Source organism: Ambystoma mexicanum, chromosome 1p (genome assembly GCF_040938575.1).
Source record: "Ambystoma mexicanum isolate Mex_15411 chromosome 1p, UKY_AmexF1_1, whole genome shotgun sequence".
Classification (NCBI taxonomy): domain Eukaryota; kingdom Metazoa; phylum Chordata; class Amphibia; order Caudata; family Ambystomatidae; genus Ambystoma; species Ambystoma mexicanum.
Window position 1 is genome coordinate 600,821,735 of NC_090921.1, and position 23,455 is coordinate 600,845,189.

At 46.2% G+C, this 23,455-nt stretch overlaps 1 protein-coding gene across 3 annotated transcripts in view; it reads left to right on the forward strand.

Moving 5' to 3' along the window:
- Nucleotides 1-23,455, forward strand: part of RFX2 (regulatory factor X2) — a 580,927-nt gene that overhangs the window by 449,394 nt on the left and 108,078 nt on the right. For all 3 annotated transcript variants that reach the window (XM_069649559.1, XM_069649558.1, XM_069649560.1), the window contains one exon: nt 15,609-15,706. In XM_069649559.1, the coding sequence (XP_069505660.1) occupies nt 15,609-15,706 (98 nt within the window). The remainder of the gene's footprint in view (nt 1-15,608; nt 15,707-23,455) is intronic.

A 23,455-nucleotide genomic window follows, 5' to 3' on the forward strand; every position in this document is an offset into this window, starting at 1 on the left:
GTGGTGCTTGGGAGCCGAACACCATTGTTCGGAGTGCGAGGACTGTATGTCCATGACAGCTAAGGCCCTGAAGGAGCGTAGGGGGAAGCTGGAGAAAGGTAAGACTTTTAAAGCTTCTTCTTCTTCGACGAAGTCGAGACATTCGTCTCCTCGTCACCATTCACGCTCCAGATCTCGGAGTGGGTCTCATCACTCCTCGAGATCGAAACACTCGAAGAGGAAGCGTCGAAGATCCCCTTCTCCGTCTTCCTCTTCCTCTGTTTCGCCAAAAAGAATCCCTTGCCCCACGAAACTTAGTTCCCGGGCTGAATGGGAGGAATTCAGAAAAAACATGATGAGCGTCTTCGAGAAAGCGGCCTCGACCCCCTCGAAGACTGCCGAGAGCGATGCTCTGGTCGAAAGACCCAAAGGTCAAAAACGCCGCGAGTCGCAGTACCCGGCGAAAGAAACCTCTCGAGCGCGTCTCGAACCCTCGAGTAGGACTATGACCTCCAAACCTTCCTCGAGGGTTCCGTCGACACCGTCGACGAGGGTTCAATCGACGCCGTCGACGAGGGTTCCGTCGACGTCGAGGTCTTCGACGCCATTGTCGAAGGGACCTTCGACACACAGGTCTGTCGACTCGACGCCGGCCTCGACGCCGAGAAAAGTCACGATGACCACACATCCAGTGACGATTCCCAGGCCCTCGACATCGATGGCGTCGATATTATCGAGTAAAATTCCAATTCTGTCGAGGTCCTCGAGGCCTCCACCTCTGTTTTCGACGCCACGCTCGAAGCCTTCGGCGTCGACGACATCGACGTTTTCGAGGCCAATAATGACAAGTTCAGCACCCTCTGCCTTGGAAATGGGATTTACTCCCTTTATTAATTCAGAACAATTGAGAACTATATCCTCAATTTTAGAAGATGGTGATTTGTCAGAACAAGATGAGTTACAGGGACCTGTAACCCCAGTTAGAGAGGAATTTTCCTCTGAAGAGCGCAGATTAAAGGATCTTCATGATTCTTTACATGAGGCAAGTGGTTTAGACACTTCCCCTGAGGTGGATTTTGCTAAACCAGACCCGGGGGAGCATGCTGAAACCCCCTACAGAGCCTTAATGGCCAGAATTACAGAGTTCATGGGGTGGTCTACACCTTCACAATCTTTCCAGCAAGAGGACCTCACGGATATTCTTGACAAAGGCCCACAAGAGGATCCAGTGGTGCCCTTTCATAAAGCTCTTCAGAGAAAGATCATGACAAACTGGGAAACCCCAGATGTAATACCAGCAGTAAATAAAAAACTGTCTGCAAAGTACAGGGTATCTTCCACAGACCCAGAGTTCTTGTCGAAACATCCATCCCCAGAAAGTCTGGTGGTACAAGCAGCATCCTCTACCGACGTCAAGACGGCTTATCCTACTGTCCCACAGGACAGGGACGATAAAAAATATGATGCTATGGCTAAGAAAGTCTTTTCAGCATGTAGCATGGCGTTAAAGTCTGTTAATGCTACTTGCACCCTTGCTAGGTTCAGCCATACACTTTGGGAGTGTGCTTCTACAGCGGCTGACTGCATCCCGGAGGGAGAAGAAAGGGATGCGTTCCTGAATATTATACAGGACGGTAAAGACGCTATGTGCGAATCCCTCCAGACGGGCATTGATTCGGCTGACAGTATCAGCAGAGCAATGGCGGCAAGTACATCAACCAGGCGGTTCGCTTGGTTGAGAAAGTCGGGTTTTGCCCCAGATGTGCAAGCCAGGCTCTTGAACATGCCATTTGATGGCTCTTCTTTGTTCGGGAAAAAGGCGGATGACAGTTTAGAGAAACTGCAAACTTCAAAAGCAGCAGCAAAATCCCTAGGAGCTGCAATCCGTCAGACTCCTTCCCACAGGAACCTCTGCGAGGGGCAAGTCCTTTCGCTTCTACTCCGCATTCGGAAGAGGTAGAGGACGACCGGCTCAAAGGGGTCAAAGAAGAACTACCCGAGGTGGACGGGGTAGATATTCTAAAGCCGCAGCAACAGCAGGTGCCTCTTTACCATCGGCATCTGCATCAGCCGCCCCAAAACCACTCTGAGGACTTCCCTCACAGGACACCTGTAGGAGGCAGGTTGACTCAACATCTGGCGGAATGGCAGGCTATCACGTCAGATGCTTGGGCATTGGAAACAGTTGCCCAAGGTTACTGCCTACCTTTCCTACGTATACCTCAGAGTCATCCACCGGGGATCAGCTCTCAGAAAGCTCCAGATCCGCTCCTCTTGCAGGAAATTATAGACCTGCTAGAGAAAGGTGCCATAGAACCGGTACCTGTAGCGGAGAGGAACAAGGGCTGGTACTCCCCTTACTTTCTCGTTCCAAAGAAAGACGGAGGACTGAGACCCATCTTGGACTTGCGAGAATTGAACAAATTCCTCAGGAAAGACAAATTCAAGATGGTCACTCTTTCTCAGATCCTCCAGGCCCTTCAGTTTCAGGACTGGTTGGTATCTCTGGACCTTCAGGACGCTTATTTCCATGTGCCTATCCATCTCAAACACAGGAAATACCTGAGGTTCGCAATTGGCAACTCTCACTATCAATTTCGAGTACTGCCTTTTGGGCTGACCTCCGCCCCGAGGGTCTTCACCAAGTTAATGTCGGTAGTGGCGGCAAGTCTAAGGAGGGAAGGGATTCACGTCTACCCCTACCTGGACGATTGGCTGATCAGGGCTGTTTCTCCGGAGCAAGCTCAGATCCAGCTAAATCACGTATGCTACTCCCTTCACAAGCTGGGCTTCTCCCTCAATTTAAAGAAGTCTCAAATGATACCATCGCAGAGACTCCAGTTCATAGGAGCGATCCTGGATACTTCCCTGGGAAAAGCCTCGCCACCAGAGGTGAGGGCTCAAGATATTCTACAGATGGTTACCAAGTTCCAACTTGCCCAACGTCTCCCAGCTTTCGACTTTCTGAGGTTGCTAGGCCTCATGGCATCCTGCATTTTCCTTGTGCCAGAGGCTCGCCTGAGAATGAGATCCCTCCAGTGGGCACTGAGGACTCAGTGGTCACAATTCTCAGGGAGAATGACAGATCTTCTTCAGGTTCCCGGCAGGGTGGCTCGAGACCTTCAGTGGTGGGCCTGTCAGGAGAACATTCTGAAAGGAGAACAGTTTTGGCAACCCTGGCCGGAGATAACAGTAGTCACGGATGCCTCACTCACGGGGTGGGGAGCCCACGCCAACGACTTGACCATCAGCGGTCGTTGGTCTCCATCGGAGTCCAGACTACACATCAACCTGTTAGAGCTGAGAGCCATCAAACTTGCGTTGAAGGCTTTCCAGCCAGTTCTACAAGGGAAGAACGTCCTGATAATGACGGACAACACGGTGGCCATGCATTACCTCAACAAAAGAGGCGGCGTAGGATCACTACCCCTGTGCAGAGAGGCGATGCAGCTCTGGTTTTGGGCAATCCAAGAAGGAATCTCTCTATCGGCAGTTCACCTAGCCGGAGAGAAGAACTTGACAGCGGACGCTCTGAGCAGGCAGAGTACAGTCTCCCACGAGTGGGAGCTAGCTCAGGAAGTCCTTCAAGAGATCTTCGCCCTTTGGGGAACCCCTAAGGTAGATCTGTTCGCCACCAGCCTAAACAGGAAATGCGACCTGTTCTGCTCAAGGGAATTTCCTCCGAGAGGAGCTCTGGGAGACGCGTTCATAGTGGACTGGGAGTTTCCGCTTCTGTACGCGTTCCCGCCGGTCCCTGTCATTCCTCAAATGATCAGGAGGTTGAGAAGATTCCGGCGAACCATGATCCTAATTGCTCCGGATTGGGCCAGGAGAACGTGGTACCCGGACCTTCTAGACTTGTCCATCTGCCCTCCAATTCGACTTCCTCTCAGAGAGAACCTACTCTCACAGAAGGGAGGTCAGGTTCTCCATCCAGACATCAAAACCCTCAACCTTCACGCTTGGCTTCTGAACGGCTGAGGTACAAGGATTGGGACCTCCCTGATGATGTTATGGAGGTGTTGCTTTCGGCAAGGAGGCCAGCAACAAAGTCTTTATACCGCTGCCGTTGGAACAGATTTTGCAGCTGGTGTAGAGAACAGAATATCGACCCATTTTCATGTGGTACACCAATGGTTTTGTCCTTCCTACTATATTTGGCAAATTCAGGCCTTCAAGTTGGCACCATTAAGGGCTATCTCGCAGCGCTATCTATCTTTAAGCGTACTGCGGAGGAACCATCCTATTTCAAATTACCCTTGGTAATGCAGTTTCTAAAGGGGTTAACCAATGTTTATCCCCCAAGACCATTCCAAGTTCCCCTATGGGATTTAAACTTAGTATTAACTTTCCTGATGGGGACACCTTTCGAACCTCTCCATTCTTGTTCGTTAAGATTCCTTACCCTTAAGACTGTTTTATTAATAGCACTTACATCTGCTAGAAGGGTGAGCGAATTACAAGCTCTTTCTTGTAACCCCCCTCATACAATCTTTCACAAAGACAAAGTTGTCCTGCAAGTGAAGCCTAATTTCCTCCCAAAAGTAGTCTCTGAATTCCATATCTCTCAGAAGATTATCCTACCATCTTTCTATCCTCCTCCTCACCCGGGGAAAGAGGAAGAGAGGTTACACAGACTAGACCCTAGGAGGGTTTTAAGTTTTTACATTAGTAGACTAGCCAGGATAAGACAGGCAGACCAGCTGTTTGTAGGCTACGCAGGTCACAAGCTGGGGTTACCAATAACTAAGCAGACCATTTCCAGATGGATCATTCTAGCCATTCTGGAATGTTATAAACTGGCAGGGAAAGAGCCCCCTCAAAACCTTAGGGCTCATTCGACCAGAGGTATTGCAGCTTCAGCGGCCCTCAAAAGAGGCGTGCCGATTAAAGACATATGTGCGGCCGCTACAAGGTCGTCTGTCCATACCTTTACACGTTTTTACAATCTGGATTCCTCCTCTAGTCAAGAGACTAGGTTTGGAAGGGCTGTACTGCATTCTATTCACCAATAGAAGACAGCGTGAAGTCAGTACTCCCTCCTCCGAATATAGAATACTGCTATGGGAGCCTATCTAAGATGAGGAATACGTCGGAGGACACAATCCCTTCGAAGAACAAGTTACTTCTTACCTTGTAACGTTCTTTCGACGGGATGTTCCTCCGACGTATTCCTCATCGACCCTCCCATCCATCCCCGCAGTTTTACTTCCCTTGTTGTTGCAGCTTACGCTCCTTCAGGGTGATTAGTCTAGTCCAAACAGTAATACTGTGGGCTACAAAACGGAACTGAGCAACGGACGCTGCGCGCGGCCTTTATAGGCAGGATGACGTCGAGCGTCGATACGGCGGCTGTCGAGGGTCATCGACTCGAGGGACGTCGACGCGCAGCGCCCTCTGGAGAAAAAAAATTTCCGAGGCCAGCAGAGCTGGAAGGATATATCTAAGATGAGGAATACGTCGGAGGAACATCCCGTCGAAAGAACGTTACAAGGTAAGAAGTAACTTGTTCTTCTGGTGGCTATTACTTCCAATAGGAGAATTGGTGAACTGCAGGCTCTCTGTTAAAGACCCATTCTTAAGAAAAAAAAGTGGTTTTGCGCGCACACACTCACGTTGGCACCTAAATACATTTCCAAGTTCCGTATAAACCAATCCATTGAATTTCCAACTTTCTTTCAGCATCACACTAACTCAGATGAAAGAAGCCTCCATACACTAGATTTTAGGAGAGCAGTGGTGTACTACCTTGATGAGACAAAGCCACTACGAATGACTGATCAATTCTTTCTCTGTTGCTATGGCAGAGAAGGAGGCCCTTTCTCTATGTCAGCAATCTCTAGGTGGATCATTAAATACATCCAAATGTGTTACTCTGGCTAAGATTTAGCCTTTGCGATTAGAGGCCATTCTACTCGAGGCACAGGAGCTACTATAGCTTTCATTGCAAATGATTGTCTGCAAGGCAGCAATCTGGAATTCTTTTCACACCTGATTCTTAGGTGGGGTCAAGCAGTGTTAAGACATCTCTTCTCTGCTGTTCCTTCTCACATCCACCAACATCTCCTGGTACTGCTCGCTAGTTTATGCACAGCATGTGATTCTATGCAGATTCTCGAGCATCAGAAGACGGACCTTACTAAATGTAATTTTATTTCGAGTGGATTGTGTCCTCCAACGTATTCCTCATTTTAGATGTATTCCATCCAGCTTTGGTGCTCTTCGGAAATTTTTTCGGCAGAGGGCGCTGTGCATTGATGTCATCAAGTCGATAGTCCCTCGAGGGCCTCCGTCGAGGGTGATGTCATCGGGTGTATAAGTAGCACGCGCGGCACCCGTTGGCCTCTGTTCCGTTTTTCCGCAGTACGTTGCTTCGGACATTCGGCGCGCCTCGAGTTCTGTCAGGAAATATAATATTACGAGAAGAAATTATGTCCTATCAATCAACGCCGACCACGACCCCGAGATCGGGTTTTAAGAAATGCAAGTCGTGCGGCTCAAAAAATATCGATCACGGACCCGCACCGTGTCTCGGGGAAGGCCACGACATGGAGGCCTGTTCGAAGTGTCTGGCGATGACGGGGAAGGCGTTGCGAGAAAGGAGAGGAAAGCTACAAGTAGGTCTGAAGGATCGGAAAGCCTCTAGCGTCGAGTCGAGAACCCATGGGGGAAAAATCTCCTCGACGCGAAAGGCATAGATCCAGATCTCGAAGCGATTCTCATCGCTCGACGTCTTCATCGAAAAAGTCAAAGAAACAATGCCATAGATCTCCCTCCACCTCGTCGTCAGACGAGTCTCTGAAAATGAACATTAGTCTTCCGAAGAGTGGGAAGCATTTAGGGTCAAAATGATGGAGGTGTTTGCGAAAGCGAAGCCTCGGTCCGCGCCTTCTTCGGAAGCCGGCCGGGAGCGTCATCGCTCCGACACTCGCGCCCCCTCGAGCCCGGGTGATCGTAAAAGGAAGGATAGAGAACCTTCCAGGACGCCGAGCGAAAAACGCTCGAGTCGACCCGACCGCTCGAGGTCACCGACGCCGTCCGAGACCTTCCACACCTCGAAGGGGAAACTGTCGAAGGTCGCCTTGACGACCACGATATCATCGTCGACGCCGAAAACTTCGGCGCCAAAGGCTCCAATAAAGCCAGGGCAGCTAGAAAAGGAGAAGGAGAAAACTGCAAGACATGTATCATCTTCAAAATATAGTATTACACTTCCTCCTCCTCTCCCAGAGAAGGTTTTCAAGCCTCCCCCTAGGAAGGAGTTTTTCAAATCCATGACCTCAATTTTTGAGGATCAGGAGAGATCCAAAGAGGAAGATGTACCTTTTGGGTTGGAATATGGCACCCAAAATGTCCCAGAATGCTTAATATCGGAAGAAAGCAGGATGAAGGATGTGGTGGAGTCCTTACATAATGCAAGTGGCATTGACACCTTTCCTGAGAATGATTTTCGTAGACCAGATCCAGGAGAGCATGCCAGTCCATCTTATCGTCAATTAATGACAAAGGTGGTAGACTACTTGGGAAGGGCTAAACCAACAGCCCAATTCATCCAGGATGATTTGACAGACATATTGGACCATGGTCCCACTGAAGACCCAGTTTTACCTTTTCATGTAGCCTTACAAAACAGCGGTGGCCAAGAATTGGGAAACTCCGGATTCGATTCCTCCGGTGAATAAATCCCTAGCATCAAAATACTGGCAAGCCAGTAGCGACCCCAGCTATCTGTCAAAACACCCAACTCCCGAGAGTTTGGTCATACAGGAAGCCACAGCTTTCAACAAACTTGCATACCCGTCTATCCCTCCAGACAGGGACGATAAGCGTGTCAATGGATAGGCATGGAAGGTATTTTCAGCTGGCAGCATGGCATTAAAATCTGCCAACTCCACATGTGCCTTGGCAAGATTTTCGTACACTCTGTGGGAGTGCATCGCAATGGCGGCGGAGCACATACCAGAAAGGGAAGGTTTCCTAGCCATCGTTAGAGAGGGAAAGGAGGCCATGCAGGAATCCCTTCAATCTGGATTGGACACTGCGGATAGTGTAAGCAGGTCCATGGGCATTAGCACGGTAATGCGCAGGTTTGCGTGGTTACGGAAGTCGGGTTTTTCACCGGACATACAGAACCGCCTCCTGAACATGCCTTTTGACGGGTCTCACCTTTTTGGCAACAAGGCTGACGAGAGCCTTGAGAGGTTGCAGACCTCAAAAGCAGCGGCCAAATCTTTAGGAGCTGCTATTAGGCAACCTCAGCCTTTTCGTGCGCAAGGACAATCATGGAGGGGACGATCCTATCGTTATTATACCTCATACGGGAAGACGAGAGGAATGGCCAGTCAAAGGGGCCAAAGAAAAGCCACTCGTGGTGGACGAGGAAAACATGCTAAGCCAGCTCCAGCTGCAGCCTCTTTGCCATCAGCGGCTGCAACATCCACCACAAAACCACTTTGAGGACTTGCACCACAAAACACCTGTAGGAGGCAGGCTGTCGAAGCATCTGCAAGAATGGCGAGCCATTACTTCAGATGTTTGGGCTCTAGAAATAATAGCCCAAGGCTATTGCCTTCCTTTTCTAAAGCAACCTCAAAGCAATCCACCAGGGAGAAACCCGTTGAAGCTTTCAAATCCGCTCCTACAGCAGGAACTTCTAATCCTGCTGGAGAAAGGTGCCATAGAACCAGTACCTGCAGCGGAGAGGAACAAGGGTTGGTACTCCCCGTATTTTTTGATCCCCAAAAAGGACGGAGGACTGAGACCCATCTTGGACTTAAGAAGCTTGAACAAGTTCCTCAGGAAGGACAAGTTCAAGATGGTTACTCTTTCTCTGATCCTTCAGGCCCTTCAACTCCAGGACTGGTTGGTGTCATTAGACCTCCAGGATGCTTATTTTTGTGTGCCGATTCATCTCAAGCACAGAAAATACCTGAGGTTCGTTGTTGGCGACTCACACTATCAGTTTTGAGTCCTGCCATTCGGGGTGACCTCCGCCCCGAGGGTCTTCACCAAGTTAATGGTAGTGGTGGCAGCGCACCTCAGGAGAGGGGGATTCAAGTCTACCCCTACCTGGACGACTGGCTGATATCATCTGAAAGTCACCTGCCACTTCCTCCACAAACTGGGCTTCTCCCTCAACTTGAAGTCTCAAATGACACCTTCCCAACAGCTTCAATACATAGGAGGTGTATTAGACGCATCCTTAGGAAAGAGCTCGCCTTCCAAGACGAGGGCTCAAGACATTCTTCAGATGGTTTCAAAATGCCCAAAATCTCCAGGCTTACGACTTTCTACGGTTGCCCGGCCTCATGGCATCCTGCATTTTTCTGGTGCCAGAGGCACGCTGGAGGATGAGATCCCTTCAATGGGCCCTAAAGACTCAGTGGTCCCCGTTCTCGGGTCAAATGACGGATCTTCAGATTCCGAACAAGGTCAGACAAGACTTTCTATGGTTGACCTGTGCAGAGAACATCTTAAAGGGAGAACCCTTTTGGCAACCATGGCCGGAGATCAACGATTTGACAAACGGTCGCTGGTCTCCATCAGAGTCCAAACTACATATCAACCTTTTGGAGCTGAGGGCAATCAGACTAGCGCTGAAGGCCTTTCTGCCATCTGTCAGGGGAAAGAATGTCCTGATAATGACGGACAACACAGTGGCCATGCACTACCTAAACAAAAGAGGTGTGGGGTCACTACCCCTGTGCAGAGAGGCAATGCAGCTCTGGTATTCGGTGATTCAGGAGGGAATCTCTTTAACAGCAATTCATCTAGCCGGGGAAGAGAATATGACGGCAGATGCTCTGAGCAGGCAGAGCACGGTGTCCCACGAATGGGAATTGGCTCAGGAAGTCATTCAAGAGATCTTCGCCCTTTGGGCAACCCCTCAGATAGACCTATTCGCAACCAGTACCAACCGAAAATGCAAAAGGTATTGCTCAAGGGAATTTACCCCGAGAGGAGCCCTCGAGGATGTGTTCGTGGTGGATTGGAATTTCCCACTATTGTACGCGTTTCTTCCGATTCCGTCATTCCTCAGGTCATCAGGAGGCCGAGACGCTTCGGGAACCGCATGATCCTAATTGCTCCGGATTGGGCCAGGAGAACGTGGTATCCGGACTTTCTAGATATGTCCATCTGTCCTCCAGTACGTCTTCCTCAGAGAGAGAACCTTCTCTCTCAAATGGAAGGTCAGGTTCTCCACCCAGAGGTCAGAACACTCAACCTTCATGCTTGGTATCTGAAAGGCTGAGATACAGGGATTGGAACCTTCCAGGTGATATGGAGGCGTTGCTTTCGGCAAGAAGGCCAGCAGCAAAGTCTCTGTACCGTTGCCGTTGGAAAAAGTTTTGCAACTGGTGCAGGTGTCAATCCTTTTCTATGTTCTATTCCGGAAGTACTGTCTTTCCTTCTGACCCTAGCACATAGAGGTCTGAATATCGGAACAATAAAAGGTTACCTTGCTACGCTTCTCATCTTCAAGCGCTCATCGGAAGAATGCTCCTACTTCAAAATTCTTTTAACACAATTCATAAAAGGTATCACTAATGTGCTTCCTCCTCACCCATTTCAAGTACCGATTTTGGGATCTAAATTTGGTATTAAAATTCTTAATGTGTGCCCCTTTTGAGCCTATCCACACGTGTCCATTAAGATTATTAACATGGAAAACAGCATTTTTAGTTGCTCTAACATCAGCAAGCAGAGTGAGCGAATTGCAGGCACTATCTTCTGGGCCACCCTATACTGTGTTCCATAAGGACATAGTTGTGTTGAGGGTTAAACCATCATTTTTACCGAAGGTAATATCTGATTTTCATTTAAATCAGAAATTAGTTTTACCCTCATTCTATCCTCCACCTCATCCTTCTAAGGAGGAAGAAAGACTACACAGACTGGACCCAAAAAGAGCTTCAAGCTTTTACATCTCTAGGCTTTCTAGACTTAGAGTGGACAACTAGTTGTTTATAGAGTACCCTGGAAGAAAGCTGGGTCAATCAGTAACAAAACGAACAATTTCACGCTGGATCGTGCTTTGCATTTCAGAATGCTACAGACTAGCACAAAAAGACCCACCTGAAGGGTTAAGAGCTCATTCCACCAGAGGCATCGCCTCTTTCACAGCCCTTCAAAGAGGTGTCCCTATAAGGTCCATTTGCAAAGCAGCAACTTGGTCTTCGCTTCACACCTTCTCAAAATTCTATAACCTGGATGCGTCCCAGTCTAGGGAGCTAACGTTTGGAAAAGCAGTGCTTTACTCTGCCATCTAAGGGCATTTAAAAAAATAAATAATAACAATCTGAAACCTCCTCCAGAGGAACTATGCAAAATACTGCTTTGGGAGCCTATCTAGATGAGGAATACGTTGGAGGACACAATCCACTCGAAGAACAAGTTACTTCTTACCTGGTAACGTTCTTTCGATTGGATGTTCCTCCAACGTATTCCTCATCGCCCTCCCAACCTACCCCTCTGTAGATTTTTTCTGGGTTATTGCTATCTCAAATCTCGCAAGGCTGATACCTGTCTGCCCGCACAATATACACAGTACAAGATCACAGATACAAAAGAGGGGAAAAACAGAACTGCAGCCAACGGGCGCCGCGCGTGCTACTTTTACACCCGATGACGTCACCCTCGACGAAGGCCCTCGAGGGACTATCGACTCGACGACATCGACGCACGGCGCCCTCTGCCGAAAAAATTTCTGAAGAGCAGCAAAGCTGGATGGAATACATCTAAGATGAGGAATACGTTGGAGGAACATCCAATCGAAAGAACGTTACCAGGTAAGAAGTAACTTGTTCTTCTGGTGCTTGTATCTGCTTAGATTCACACGTGCCTCCCCTTCCTCTCCTCTTGGAGTTGAAGGAACATAGACATCTTAAACCTTCTTTTCTTCTGTACTCCCGCATTTTCTTCAGGCACCCTCATGGCAGAACAACAAAAAAAAACTGGTGGGACCTCAACGAGTGAGGGCTCATGGGTACACTACACATCACGATGGGTATAGTGTTACAGGCATGCGCAGGTCGACGTCACTTTTCTATCTTTCTAAGATTCAGTACTCTGCGATTAACACTAGATGTCGACTATGCACAGCATGTGAATCTAAGCAGATACAAGCACCAGAAATACGATTGTGGTGAGTAATGTATGTCCTGTACTGTGTTTGCTTTCTAAAGTTTGGTTTGTTAATTGTACTTTACACTGGACTGTGCTCTCCTAAGTGTCGGCCTAACTGCTTGTCCTGTTTACCAAGAGTTTTAGACATGTCAAACTTTTGCAGGTCTACAAAGTTTGGTTTCACAGAATCCTAGGAATTGTGGCAGGACGACCTCCTTAGTCCTGCCCAATGCATTTGACATACCTGGCAATGGAACACATGCTATTGTTAGGGAGATTTTTCTTGAGCCCAGTTTCTAAGGCTCCGATAAATCAACATACTTTTACATGCGGTTTCTCTGGGAAATACTGACCCACAAAGTGTTAGCATGACTGATGCAGTGAAGGCAGCGCTTCAGAAGGTAAGGGGTTAGCCATACAGTAAACCCTTTTGTTGAGCACAGAATAATGGATTTTGCACACAATATGTATACACAACTTAGTAAAAAACTGATTTTTTTACAAAGTAATAACTACATTTATTAGTGGTATGGTAATATGGTGAAAAGGATTGTTGAAGTGGGCTGTAATATCTGGTAAACAACTGTGTCCCAAAGTAAAGGTGATTTAGGCTGTTGTGACTGCATACATACCTCTACACAAGTACAGTTCCTCTTGCACTGGTGATCCTTATGTACATTAGCACACTAATGGCAATAGGATTGATGGGGGGGTTAGGGGGGAGGGGTTGATGATAAATGTTAGGAGAGCACAGAGCTTGGGCAGGTAAGGAATGAATGTGACAGTCTTCAGTGTGCATGTGTCCACCCCAAATGCAGTCCTAATGAGTGGGCCGGTCTAAGGTGTTCAGGAAATAATGGACGGTGGCACTTGTAGGCTAGATGAGGAAGCTGGATATGCTGCTATTCTCTGTAGAGGTGTAACACAGGCGAAGGGAAAAGAAAATGTCAATGGTAATGTAGAGAGCCGCACTGAATGCAGCTGTTTCGCAAGCAGATTATGCCTTTGTTCCAAGGAATTTGATTAGCTAAGCTGCACATCATTGGTCTTAACTCGAAAAAGGAAAGGTGACTGCACAGTTGAGCACATTTTCAGGTTGACAACATATTTACCTAAAAATCTCTGTGCCTTATCTTTAGCACTTTTTGTGGTTTCCTGTGAGGTGGTGAGAAGTATGAAATCCATTTGATACAGAGTGAAGGGAAGCGCCCCCAATTCAGCACGATCCTCCCCGCAATGAGAGACAATAAGGGACTCTCCCGTAGTGGGAATAAGGCCAAGACAGAGTGCGGGTGAGCGTAAGTGGGAGTTTATCCAAAAATAAGGCATGCAAAGAACTCTGCAACCTACGAGAGCGCTCTGTCTGACAATAGCAAAGACAGGCGTATTTCTAATACAAAAAACGTCATCAACACCTAAACACTATAGGGGGCACAAGTTAATTGGGATTGGGTGGCGTCGACTAACTATAGGTGTTGCTGCAGCGGGGTTGGTCTTGGCGTGACGACGTCACTGGTCAGCCTCGTGGGTTGGGTTGGGCCTGGCAGGCCGGCTTGAGGTCATCTGCGCGGTGTTGATGTGCTGGGGCAGCCTGTGACAATGACGAATACCTTTCCTGTCTCATTTGCCCTAGGCCATGCACACTGTAGTTATTCAGAAAACGACATTTAAGTTCATTAATAAATCGCTTCAACAGCTTATCTTATAAAATAAACACAACACATGAGGAATGCACCTCGAGAGAGGTCTGGTGGTTGTCGGTTGGGGTGAGATTTACCTGTGTCCTATTGACCGGTATTTTAGGTCGCGGGACGGGGCTCTGGGGCCTGGGCCGAATGATACATGTCTGTCTGCTGCGTTAGAAGTTATTATATAGATGGGTCTCTGTGTCTTGTCCCAATGATGGGGGTCGTCCTTGCGCGGGGTCAGGATTCTTGGGGGGGTTCGTGGGATTTATGAGAGGGTGCTGGTAGATCAGTGGGTTCAACCGTGGGTTTATTACCGTGCTGTAAATAACACAGGTGGCGGGCTGTGGCCTTGGTTGCGGCGCCGGGGCCTCTGACTCTCTGAAGTAACGCCAGCTTGGTTGGGGGAGGTGAGGGAGCGCGGCACAAGTCTTAGCTTTTTTATCTGGCAGGCTTGGTGGGGTGGGAGAGGGAATGGCCTTGCATATACCCACAAAGGTATTTTCCTCGTGCGTTGCTGATCAGTGAATGCAGAAGTTTTATACTGTTCTGCCTTATTTTGACGTTATTTAGACACATATATATATATTTCAATTTCGTTACACATTTCTTTAATACAGTCGGTTCCGGTACCTTTTCATTACCTAACATTATATTCACTACATTGTGCGCGTATTGTATGTACATTAAACGTTATACGAGGGATATCTAGGTTATGGCCTACAGAGATTGATGGTTGCCGCTTTGGGTGATTCAGAAAACATATATGAGTTCAAATTTCTACATACTATTGAAAAACACTTTTACAGATAGAGGTTACACGTTTGGTCAACATCTTTCTCCGTGGTTATAGCAGCATTAGTCCAGACCTGGAGGGATATCATATAACGTTACATTTTTATAGTTTATTCACATTTTAAACAGAGGTAGTTCATTAATACCAATACTTGAATTGTTTTCTACCTTCTTCAGATAGTGATGCTTCAGCTTTTTTCCCCGTTACCCCGGCCTTGCGGTCTGGGTCATACGGGGTGCACTATTACATTGTGACTAATATAATGTTGCCGTGTTGGCATCTCGGGTTTAGCTCATCTCCGACTTTCTCATGGGAACGCGCTCGCAGCGGATCTGCCAGGGCTGCTGAGGCGGCAGAGATGCATGAAAGGCCCTCCAAAGGTGGGGGCCTCGTTACAGTGTGCTGAACTCACACCATGTTTGCTATGCAAGATGGCGTCTAGGCCTAACTTAATTTTTGGTAAATGCAAGGACAGGGTACGGGTGGGCAATGTCGTCGGCGGGTGAACCCTCCTCCACCTGGGCCCGGGTGGCACGAGGGGGCGCCCACCGAGTCATGGTCCTCACCTGGGGAGGAAGCTGTAGGTGAGGAGGGCCTCGCGGCCATTCCTCCCCTACAAGAGTTTAGCCTTGTAGTTGAACATGTTACCAGTAAGTGAACCACGCTAATAATAGATGTCAGTGCTTTGTGTTTAAAAGACGATGTATGGTCCTTAATCTAGGTCTACAGAGAAATCATCTTTACATCTGTGAGCATGTAAAATGCTTTTCTCCTTTTGTTTTTTCTCACCCCGTTAGGGTATGTTCTACAATGGGGGTTGCATTAAGTATTCTATAACTGTTCTCTGTTTCTACGTGTGGGTATGTTAAACCTGATCTATTTGGCACCTCCATCGACTTTAATTCTATGCAGAGGTGACCTTTTCTGACACTGGTTTTTGTTTTGTGGAAGGTGCCCGCAGTACATTTTAAAGGCAGACCAGAATGAAAAACATCCTTATCTGACCATTTATTTTTTTCTAGGCACTTTAACGCAGGCTATCCGTAACTTTGCAAAGAGTTTGGAAGGGTGGCTGACAAACGCAATGAGCGACTTTCCCCAGCAGATTATTCAAACAAAGGTAAAGTTTACCAAAGATTGTTAATTAGTGAGTACTGCATTTGACTGGTGCATACCGACAATGTTAAGTATTTTGTATAGGGATAGGGATGCATATGTACATTTGGATTCCAGTGTAGCCATTTCGACATGGAAATAAGTCTATTGTTACTGTTCGATAAATGGTAACCAGTGCATGGTTTCCATTTAAAATTACTATATTTCTTAGGATGGTTTACTTTGAAAGTTTGAGCATTCTTCTTAAAGCAACTGTTTTTGTTAATGCACTACAATTATGGAATATGCATGCTACTAATTTGCACACAATATTTTATTTCAAATAAAAGGTTCATAATGTGTGCCTTCAGAAGTGTTCCTTACCCAAAATGGGTTCTCATTTCTGATTGTATTCTGTCACTGGTTTGCCAAACATTCTCTTTAAAAAAATAAAAATGACTTCTGCCCCCCAACATTCAAAATGTATGTAATGTATTATTAGTACTAGGCTGTGACTTTAAGTGGCAGGTTTCATGGGGCGATATTTTCATGTTATTAGGAGGGGTTTTCAGACCCTCTATTTGTTTAGGGGTCTGACAAGTGAACCCAAGTGTACTTACAAGGGTTTAGAAATGTTATAGCAAATGCTCACTGGTAACATGCCTGAGCAGCAAGACTTAGACTAGTGAGATCAGGAGAGTGGTGTAAAGTGCAGTTAACTTACACATTGACTGCAAGTGATATAGTGGCTAAACGGGTATCAAATATAATTCAAATTTAATAAACACAAGTGCAATAAGCGAATTACACTACATGTGTGTTTCAAACGCCGAACACAAACAGCAAGTGAGGCAGGGTACTTGCACATTAAGAAAGACAAATAACTGTCTGCCTTTCAATCCGCCTTTTCGCCAGACCACAAAATCAGTTGGCTGAATAATTCCTCCCACTGTAGCATATTGTTGCAAGGTTCTTTTTTATTTTGAGATAAAAAGCACTGATGCTATCTGCAGCTTAATGATACCAGCAAATTACACTAAGAAAACAAGCATTTAAAAACAAGTTATCACCAATCCAAATTGAGAACTAAAATTATCATGTGGGAAGCCACATGACTAGAAGCTTCTACGTCCTGCTGGGCTGAGGTGCAGATCCTTAGGTGGCAAATCTACACAGCATACATATTGCATACCTCTATTGCAGGGGAAATCCTGTTTTGCTGCATCTTCCTCTGAGCCCCTTGGTCCACCCTCTGATCTCTGGGACACTTCGTTGAGGTCTCTTCTGGCCTTTCTTGGGGTTGCCTGCTGCAGAATACACAACTGTGGGGTTAAACTGACTAACCTCCAATAACATGGATGGCCCATTGATTCGTCCTCCATTCTTTCTTATTGAACTTTAAACCTTCTCTTTAACTCTATATAATTGACTATGGGGTACTTGCCTGCGTCTGGACATTTTGTCCTGCATCCATTAGGGGTTCAGTGAGCTCTGGACAAAGTATCATAATTTTGGTACTTGCCTTTTAAATCATTTGTAATGTCATGCTCTGCATTTTTTTGAGTGGGACTGTATTTTTAACATTGTGATTAATCTTGGCAACTCTGTAAATGAATGTTTCAATGGATTGCCTTCTTTCATTGATTCCTCATCTTGATGGATATCTCATACATTGTCCGCTGCTCAGGAAAGTTTGACAGGGGACTCAGTGCGGCTTGATGTCCTCTTGACCAATGCCTGCCTCGACGGCGCCACTGCTAGATTCCGCGATTCCGGTGGTACATATACCTCGTTACTATGCCCCGCATGCCTCAGTTCCTTTTTTCTGTGTGCTCAGCATGCTGTTCAGAACACACTCAATCATTTTTGGGAGAAGAATTGTATTTGACACTGAAATGTCAGGCTCAAAGCCATCGTGTTTTAAGCACTGCAAGGACTGCAGCTTGAAAATGTCCCTTATGTACCCACATAACATTTGTATGCAGTGCCTAGTGGTGGTACATGACATTGAGCAATGCAGATCTTGTCAGCATAGGGATCTGAAGATGCTTAAGGAACGCTCATCGAAGTTGGCTCTCAGCAAGTGCCCTTGAAGACCCATGCACGATTAGTTGCCAAGTCTTCAGGCCCGATATTAAAGGGTCTACGCCTGAGAAGGACGGGCATCGCAAAAAGCAAATGAAAGGTCTCATTCTTGAAGTGAGTCTCGCCATTCATCATCCTTGTCCTCCAACAAAAATAAGGGGGAAGCCTAGGCACAGACGCGACTGATTCATCAGAACAATGAGGTAAGTCGTACACCAGTAAGGGGGAACCCAAGAGAGGAATGGGAAGCATTCAAACACCAGATGCTACAACCTTTTGAGAAGGCCGCAGCAGGTACCGCTTCAGCCTTGACACTGCAGGCAACACAGGCTGCACCTTGAAGTTCCAGTACTAAAATGACTGCGTTGTCTAACCGCCTCGGGGTCCACATTCTCGAAGCTGATCAGTGTCAATGGCCAGAGCCCTCATCTGGGTGGCACTGTTGCCCATGGACCAGAGCTTTATGCCCAAGTCAAGGTTGTGGGTTCTTCAAGTCTGACAACCATTTTTGATGATTAGGGAGACCTGGTCCCCTTTCCAATGGAGCCCATGGGAAGGATGGGAGACCAATGTATGTCTGACTTCCTCACGGACCAGACAGATCTTTTGGCCCTGGCGGAAAAGCTGCACAATGCGATCGGGCTGGATACTTCGCCTGAGTAAAACATGCAGCAGGGGGCTCCATAAGCCCATCCCAATGCAGAATACAGGAAGACGATCAAGAGGCTGGTAATCCGGCAGTCGCTGCTGAACGGACAAAAAGAATTTAAGTCTGCTAAGGGCGAGTTGCCCTTCCTGACAACCCATCCAACCCATGAGGGTATGGTGGTCCAGGCTGCAACAGGTAGATCAAGGCCTGCTTCAAATCTCCGGACCGACTGGGAGTTGAAAATGACTGATACTCTGGCGGAGAAGGGCTTTGCATCAGGGAGTATGGCACTGAAGGCTGTGTTTTTGCCAAGAACTCTCACATACTTTGGAGGACTATCGTCAATGTGGTGGACCTCCTTCCGGATGGTGAGAGGAGGGAAGAGTACATAGACATGGTCAATGATGGAAAGGAGGTGGCGTGCCACCCCTACAGGCGGGCCTCCATGCCAAAGACTGCATTGACCATTTGATGGGAACATACCCATAACCTTCTTTCCTTCACGGTTCAGCAATTTCCCAGAATGTGCAAGCAAAACTTCTTGACATGGCCTTGTACAGTGAGTGCCTGCCAGGTCCCGGTTTCCAAACTCGCAGAAGTTGCTGTCTGCCCAGTAACCCACCTGTTGGTGTCCTTTCTGCCACTCTCCCTTCACAGTGACAGCCAAGAACCCCCCCAGGAGGGGAAGGGGATAAAATAATAAAACCACAGGCAGCGTAAACCTCTTTCCGGCTATTCTTCACACTAAAATCTTTAAAACATTTACACATTTCTGTAAATTCTTTGTTTCCAGACATTGGCTTGCTCTTTTGCCCAAAATAAGATTAGCACCTGTTACCTGAAAGTCTCTAATGAAGTGGCTAGAGACTACTTGGATTGTTACGTACTGTCTTGCAGTAATTCCAAATTATTTCTTGATGCTGCAAAGTCTATAAAGGAGAGTCTAGGTAAAGGAAACTACTTTCTATTCATGTTTGTTATTTTCGAAACTAATAACCTATCTTCTACTACCCTAGGATTAAATCGTATTCTACCCCTTAGCTAATTGCCTCTTTTCAAAAGTTTTAAAATTGTGTTCCATAAAAACGATGTCAATCTTCCTTCAGGTTTTTCGATCAAAGAAGGCCATTAAAGTTGAACAATTCTGAGTCTGTGAGGAACTTCTCTTATCTTTCTGCGCCTTGTAATTGAATACAACCGCTGGTCATGACTTGAACAATGGGTTGATAACGCTGCTGGCGTTACCATGTATGCTCACCTTCAGCTGCAACTAGAACAGATGCGCTCTTCACAATCAAAGGTTCTTTGCTCGAACGTGGTCGCCCTTTATTCTTTGCGCTTTGCAAGAGACTACAACGTGCGCACTCCGATCTCGTTGGAAAGCAAGGCCTGTCTTGGTAACTGCTGCACCGCATGCTTCGTAGTAACACAATGTGAACTTTAAAACGGCTATTGTCTCAACCGGTCCTTCTTATTTTTACGATTGTCTATAAAATAGTAACTCAAGTTATCTTGTGTATTAAGTTATGTCAACTAATCGGCTGCAATAAGGTTTTGCAGCATTGAACTGCATTATAATTTGTAAAATAAACCCACCGAATGATCTGCCATGGAAAAACTGGTTCTGCCTGAAAACCTGATCCCTGAACTTCTTTCCTGGGCTCTTCCTTAATTCTTCTGACTCTCTTAAGCTGGAGACCGCAGTTTTGGGACCTTCCTGCCAAAAGTTGCAGATGAAAGGTATTTTAGAATGTTTCAAACTTTCCAACTGCACATAGGGTCATCAACCAATCGTTCTTCTCCTGACATTCTTCCATCTTGGAAAGGGATTTTTTTTTATAGCCGCCATATGGTACCTGGTTAAGGAAAATGTTGTTGGGACAGTTTTTCTAAAGTCAGTTTAAGGGCTTCATCACACCATACATCTGTGGCAGTACATAGAGCCACTCTTAGAATAAGGCTGTACTATCTGAGAACATTTGATGGCGTAGGCAAAGCAGCCAGGCTTAATTTTAGGAGGGAGAGAGGGCTGTAGCTTGGTACAAAGAAATTGTAGCATACATATGGTCCACTGAAACACTATGTATATTGTTTATTTAAATGCAAGTAGACCAATATACTTCTTGAGTAAGTACTAGAACATATAAACACAATCATTAAAAAACAAACTCAATACCTATGGCATGCAAACCAAGGTATAACCTTAGAGGAGCAAGAAGCAAGTCAAGGTGAGTTAAACAGAAGGTTATACATTCCGGATAGTAATATACTATTCTTGGGGAATAAGACCAGGCTAGATATACTTTTAGAATATCATCAGTGATTAAAGGGTAGTTGACCATGTCAGTCATGCAGTGGCACTGTTCTACAAATTGCATAATAAACCAACCTTGTTACAAGTATACACCTTGTGACATTACATTTTAGAACCCAGTTCAGAGCTAGTAAAACAACTTCTATACTTTTTGAAGGGGCCTTAACTACTCGAAGTATGAACACACTATTTTAAAATGCTCTAAGCCATTCAAGGAAAGGCAATCCCAATTATGCTTTAAGAAAGATAATGTATTTCGCTAAGTAATTGACCTATTGGTACATAACTGTTATCTAATAGCTAGTTATACCCAGTATACTTTTAAGAAGTGTATAATACAGTTTCTAAAGCAAGTAAGAATGTTATGAAACTATTTTAGAATAGCGCCAAAGCAATTCAGGAAAGAACAACCCACGGTTACAAGTTTAGAAGAGCAGCAGCTAATCAAGGTGAGTAAGGCTATATACTTTTTTTAAGGAGCCTCCAGCTACTTAAAGGAAGGTATAAACCCTAAGACTGTTTTAGATCTGTATAAAGCAGATCAGGGAAAGCCAAACCCAATGTTACACTTTAAGAATGACACCATTGTATTCAAGGCAGTTAACCCCTATTGGTAAGCTTTTACACGTATTCAGTTAAGAATAATACATCGGTACCAATAATTTATAACTTAAAAGGGTGAAACGCCATTCAAAGTTAGTAAGACAATTTGTATACTTTTTAGAGGGGTAGAACGCAAATCAAAGGTAAGCATAAACTTAATGACACTTTGTAACTTCTTATTTCACAGAGATACAGTTGCCACACTAGCTTCTTTAGCAAGCAAGTACTTATACACTTGTTATACTTTCAAGGCAGAATCATTTTCTTATCCAGTCCTTCACTAGTCTATTGCATGGATTCTCTGAGGCAGAAGAGGGACCCTTGTGGTCTAGGTGCCATCTGTAGGCAGGGTGAGATAGGGTTCAGTTGCAGGAAAGTCAAAGTTCCATAGGAGATCTTCTTAAATAAGTATTCACTTTCAGAGTTAGTGAAAGTGTTCAGCGACTTCACAGAAGGCTCCCTATATGCAGTCCAGCAGTAGTCCTGGGCAAGTAGAATGGGCAAACTCCCAACCACACATCACCAACTCAGCATCACAGCATGCACACCAGATCCCACACAGTACCGTAGGAGAAAAGAAAAGCTTCAGAGTGGATGACTTCAGGATGCAGCAGCGCAGGACCCTGTCCCTGTCCCTGGATTCTTGGTCTGGAGACGAAAGAACTGGACACTGGATGGGAACTTGTAGCAGCAGTCATCAGAGGAGGCTTCCAGCAAATGTTTGTTCATGGATTCTCATGTCTCTGTGGGTTTGGCGCCTTTTTTTTAGCAACCAGATGATGAATGAATATCGCCGGCTGGATTCTCCTCACTCCCTTGGTCCTGTACTCTGGGGACTTCAGGAATTCGATTTGTGTCTCTGGAGATGAAGCAGGAGTTCACCATAGTTTTGGACGGATTTGGACTTTGGAAGACCATGCACTGCACTCAGGCTCGAGGTCCCATTGTATTGGCGGTTTGAAGCCCAAAAAGGTTGCAGCATGTCGTGAGAGGTTTTAAAATGTAGGACTTCTCGAGTAGTGGATCTCACCAGCCTCTGTGTAGGAGTCTATTTCGGGGACCCCCAGGTCGATTGGTAGGAAGGGTTGCATCAGGCTCTGGTTACACAGCAGGCTCTCCGGTCACTGGAAATTGCTACAGATGTTTTTTCTTCAGCTCCAGTGGTCGACTTCTCAGCAGCTTCCAGGTTCAGAGTATTTATCAGGAACTACAGCATAACTTCTGCAATCTCTTCCAGCAGTTCACGGAAAGGGGTGCTCTGATTGTCCAACCAGGACAGCCAGCCAACCCCTTCCCCCATATTGGGACTTGGTTCCTTTCAGGCAAGGAGAAAGACAAAGGGCTGTGAAGTTTTGGACTCGCTTCCTGCCTTCTCAGACACTCTGGAGCTTTGGCAGGGAATACAAAGGAGTCCTGCAGAAAACAAAACTTCCACTGAGTTGATCCCCGCCTAGAATGGCAGGAGAACGGAAGACCTCAAACAACAAGCAAATGGCGGAAAAAGGAGCCCCCAATTCTAGCAAAATGGTGACCTTTCTGTGCATTACCGAGGCTGATTTAACAGCCTGCAAGTAATAAGACTTAAAAAGTCACTAAGATAAAACCACTGCCACCAGCCATTCAAGTACACATGCAATTGTAACCACAATTGACCAGGCAAGAAAGGGGATACATTGTATCCCCCAGCGCTCCCCATAAGGTGGGGTGTGCTGGCTCACTTAAATAGATGTTCAGGGGCTGTGAATCCCACTTTACTTCTTGGGAACAGTAGTTCACCCAAGAAATTAGAGAATTAAAAGGAAGCCCCTCCCTGCATTTAAAATGCTGTTTGCTGCCATAGTACTTTACAGTCAGTCCAAAGTTATAAGAAACTAGAACTCCAATCATACACTGTGGAGAGACATCAAAAGGTCATCCATAAAGAGTAAAATACTAGGTGAAAGGGGAAAAATATTCTCTCACCTAGCGACGAGGAAAAATAATGAACCAAGTCCAAGCAAACAGTCCTAGGGTTGAGACAGGTCAGGAAGATTTATCATAGATATGAAAATCTTACCTAATCAGTTTCTTGCATTGAACTACTGTTGGGTAAGATTTTCATAAATGTGAATGATCTTCCTGAC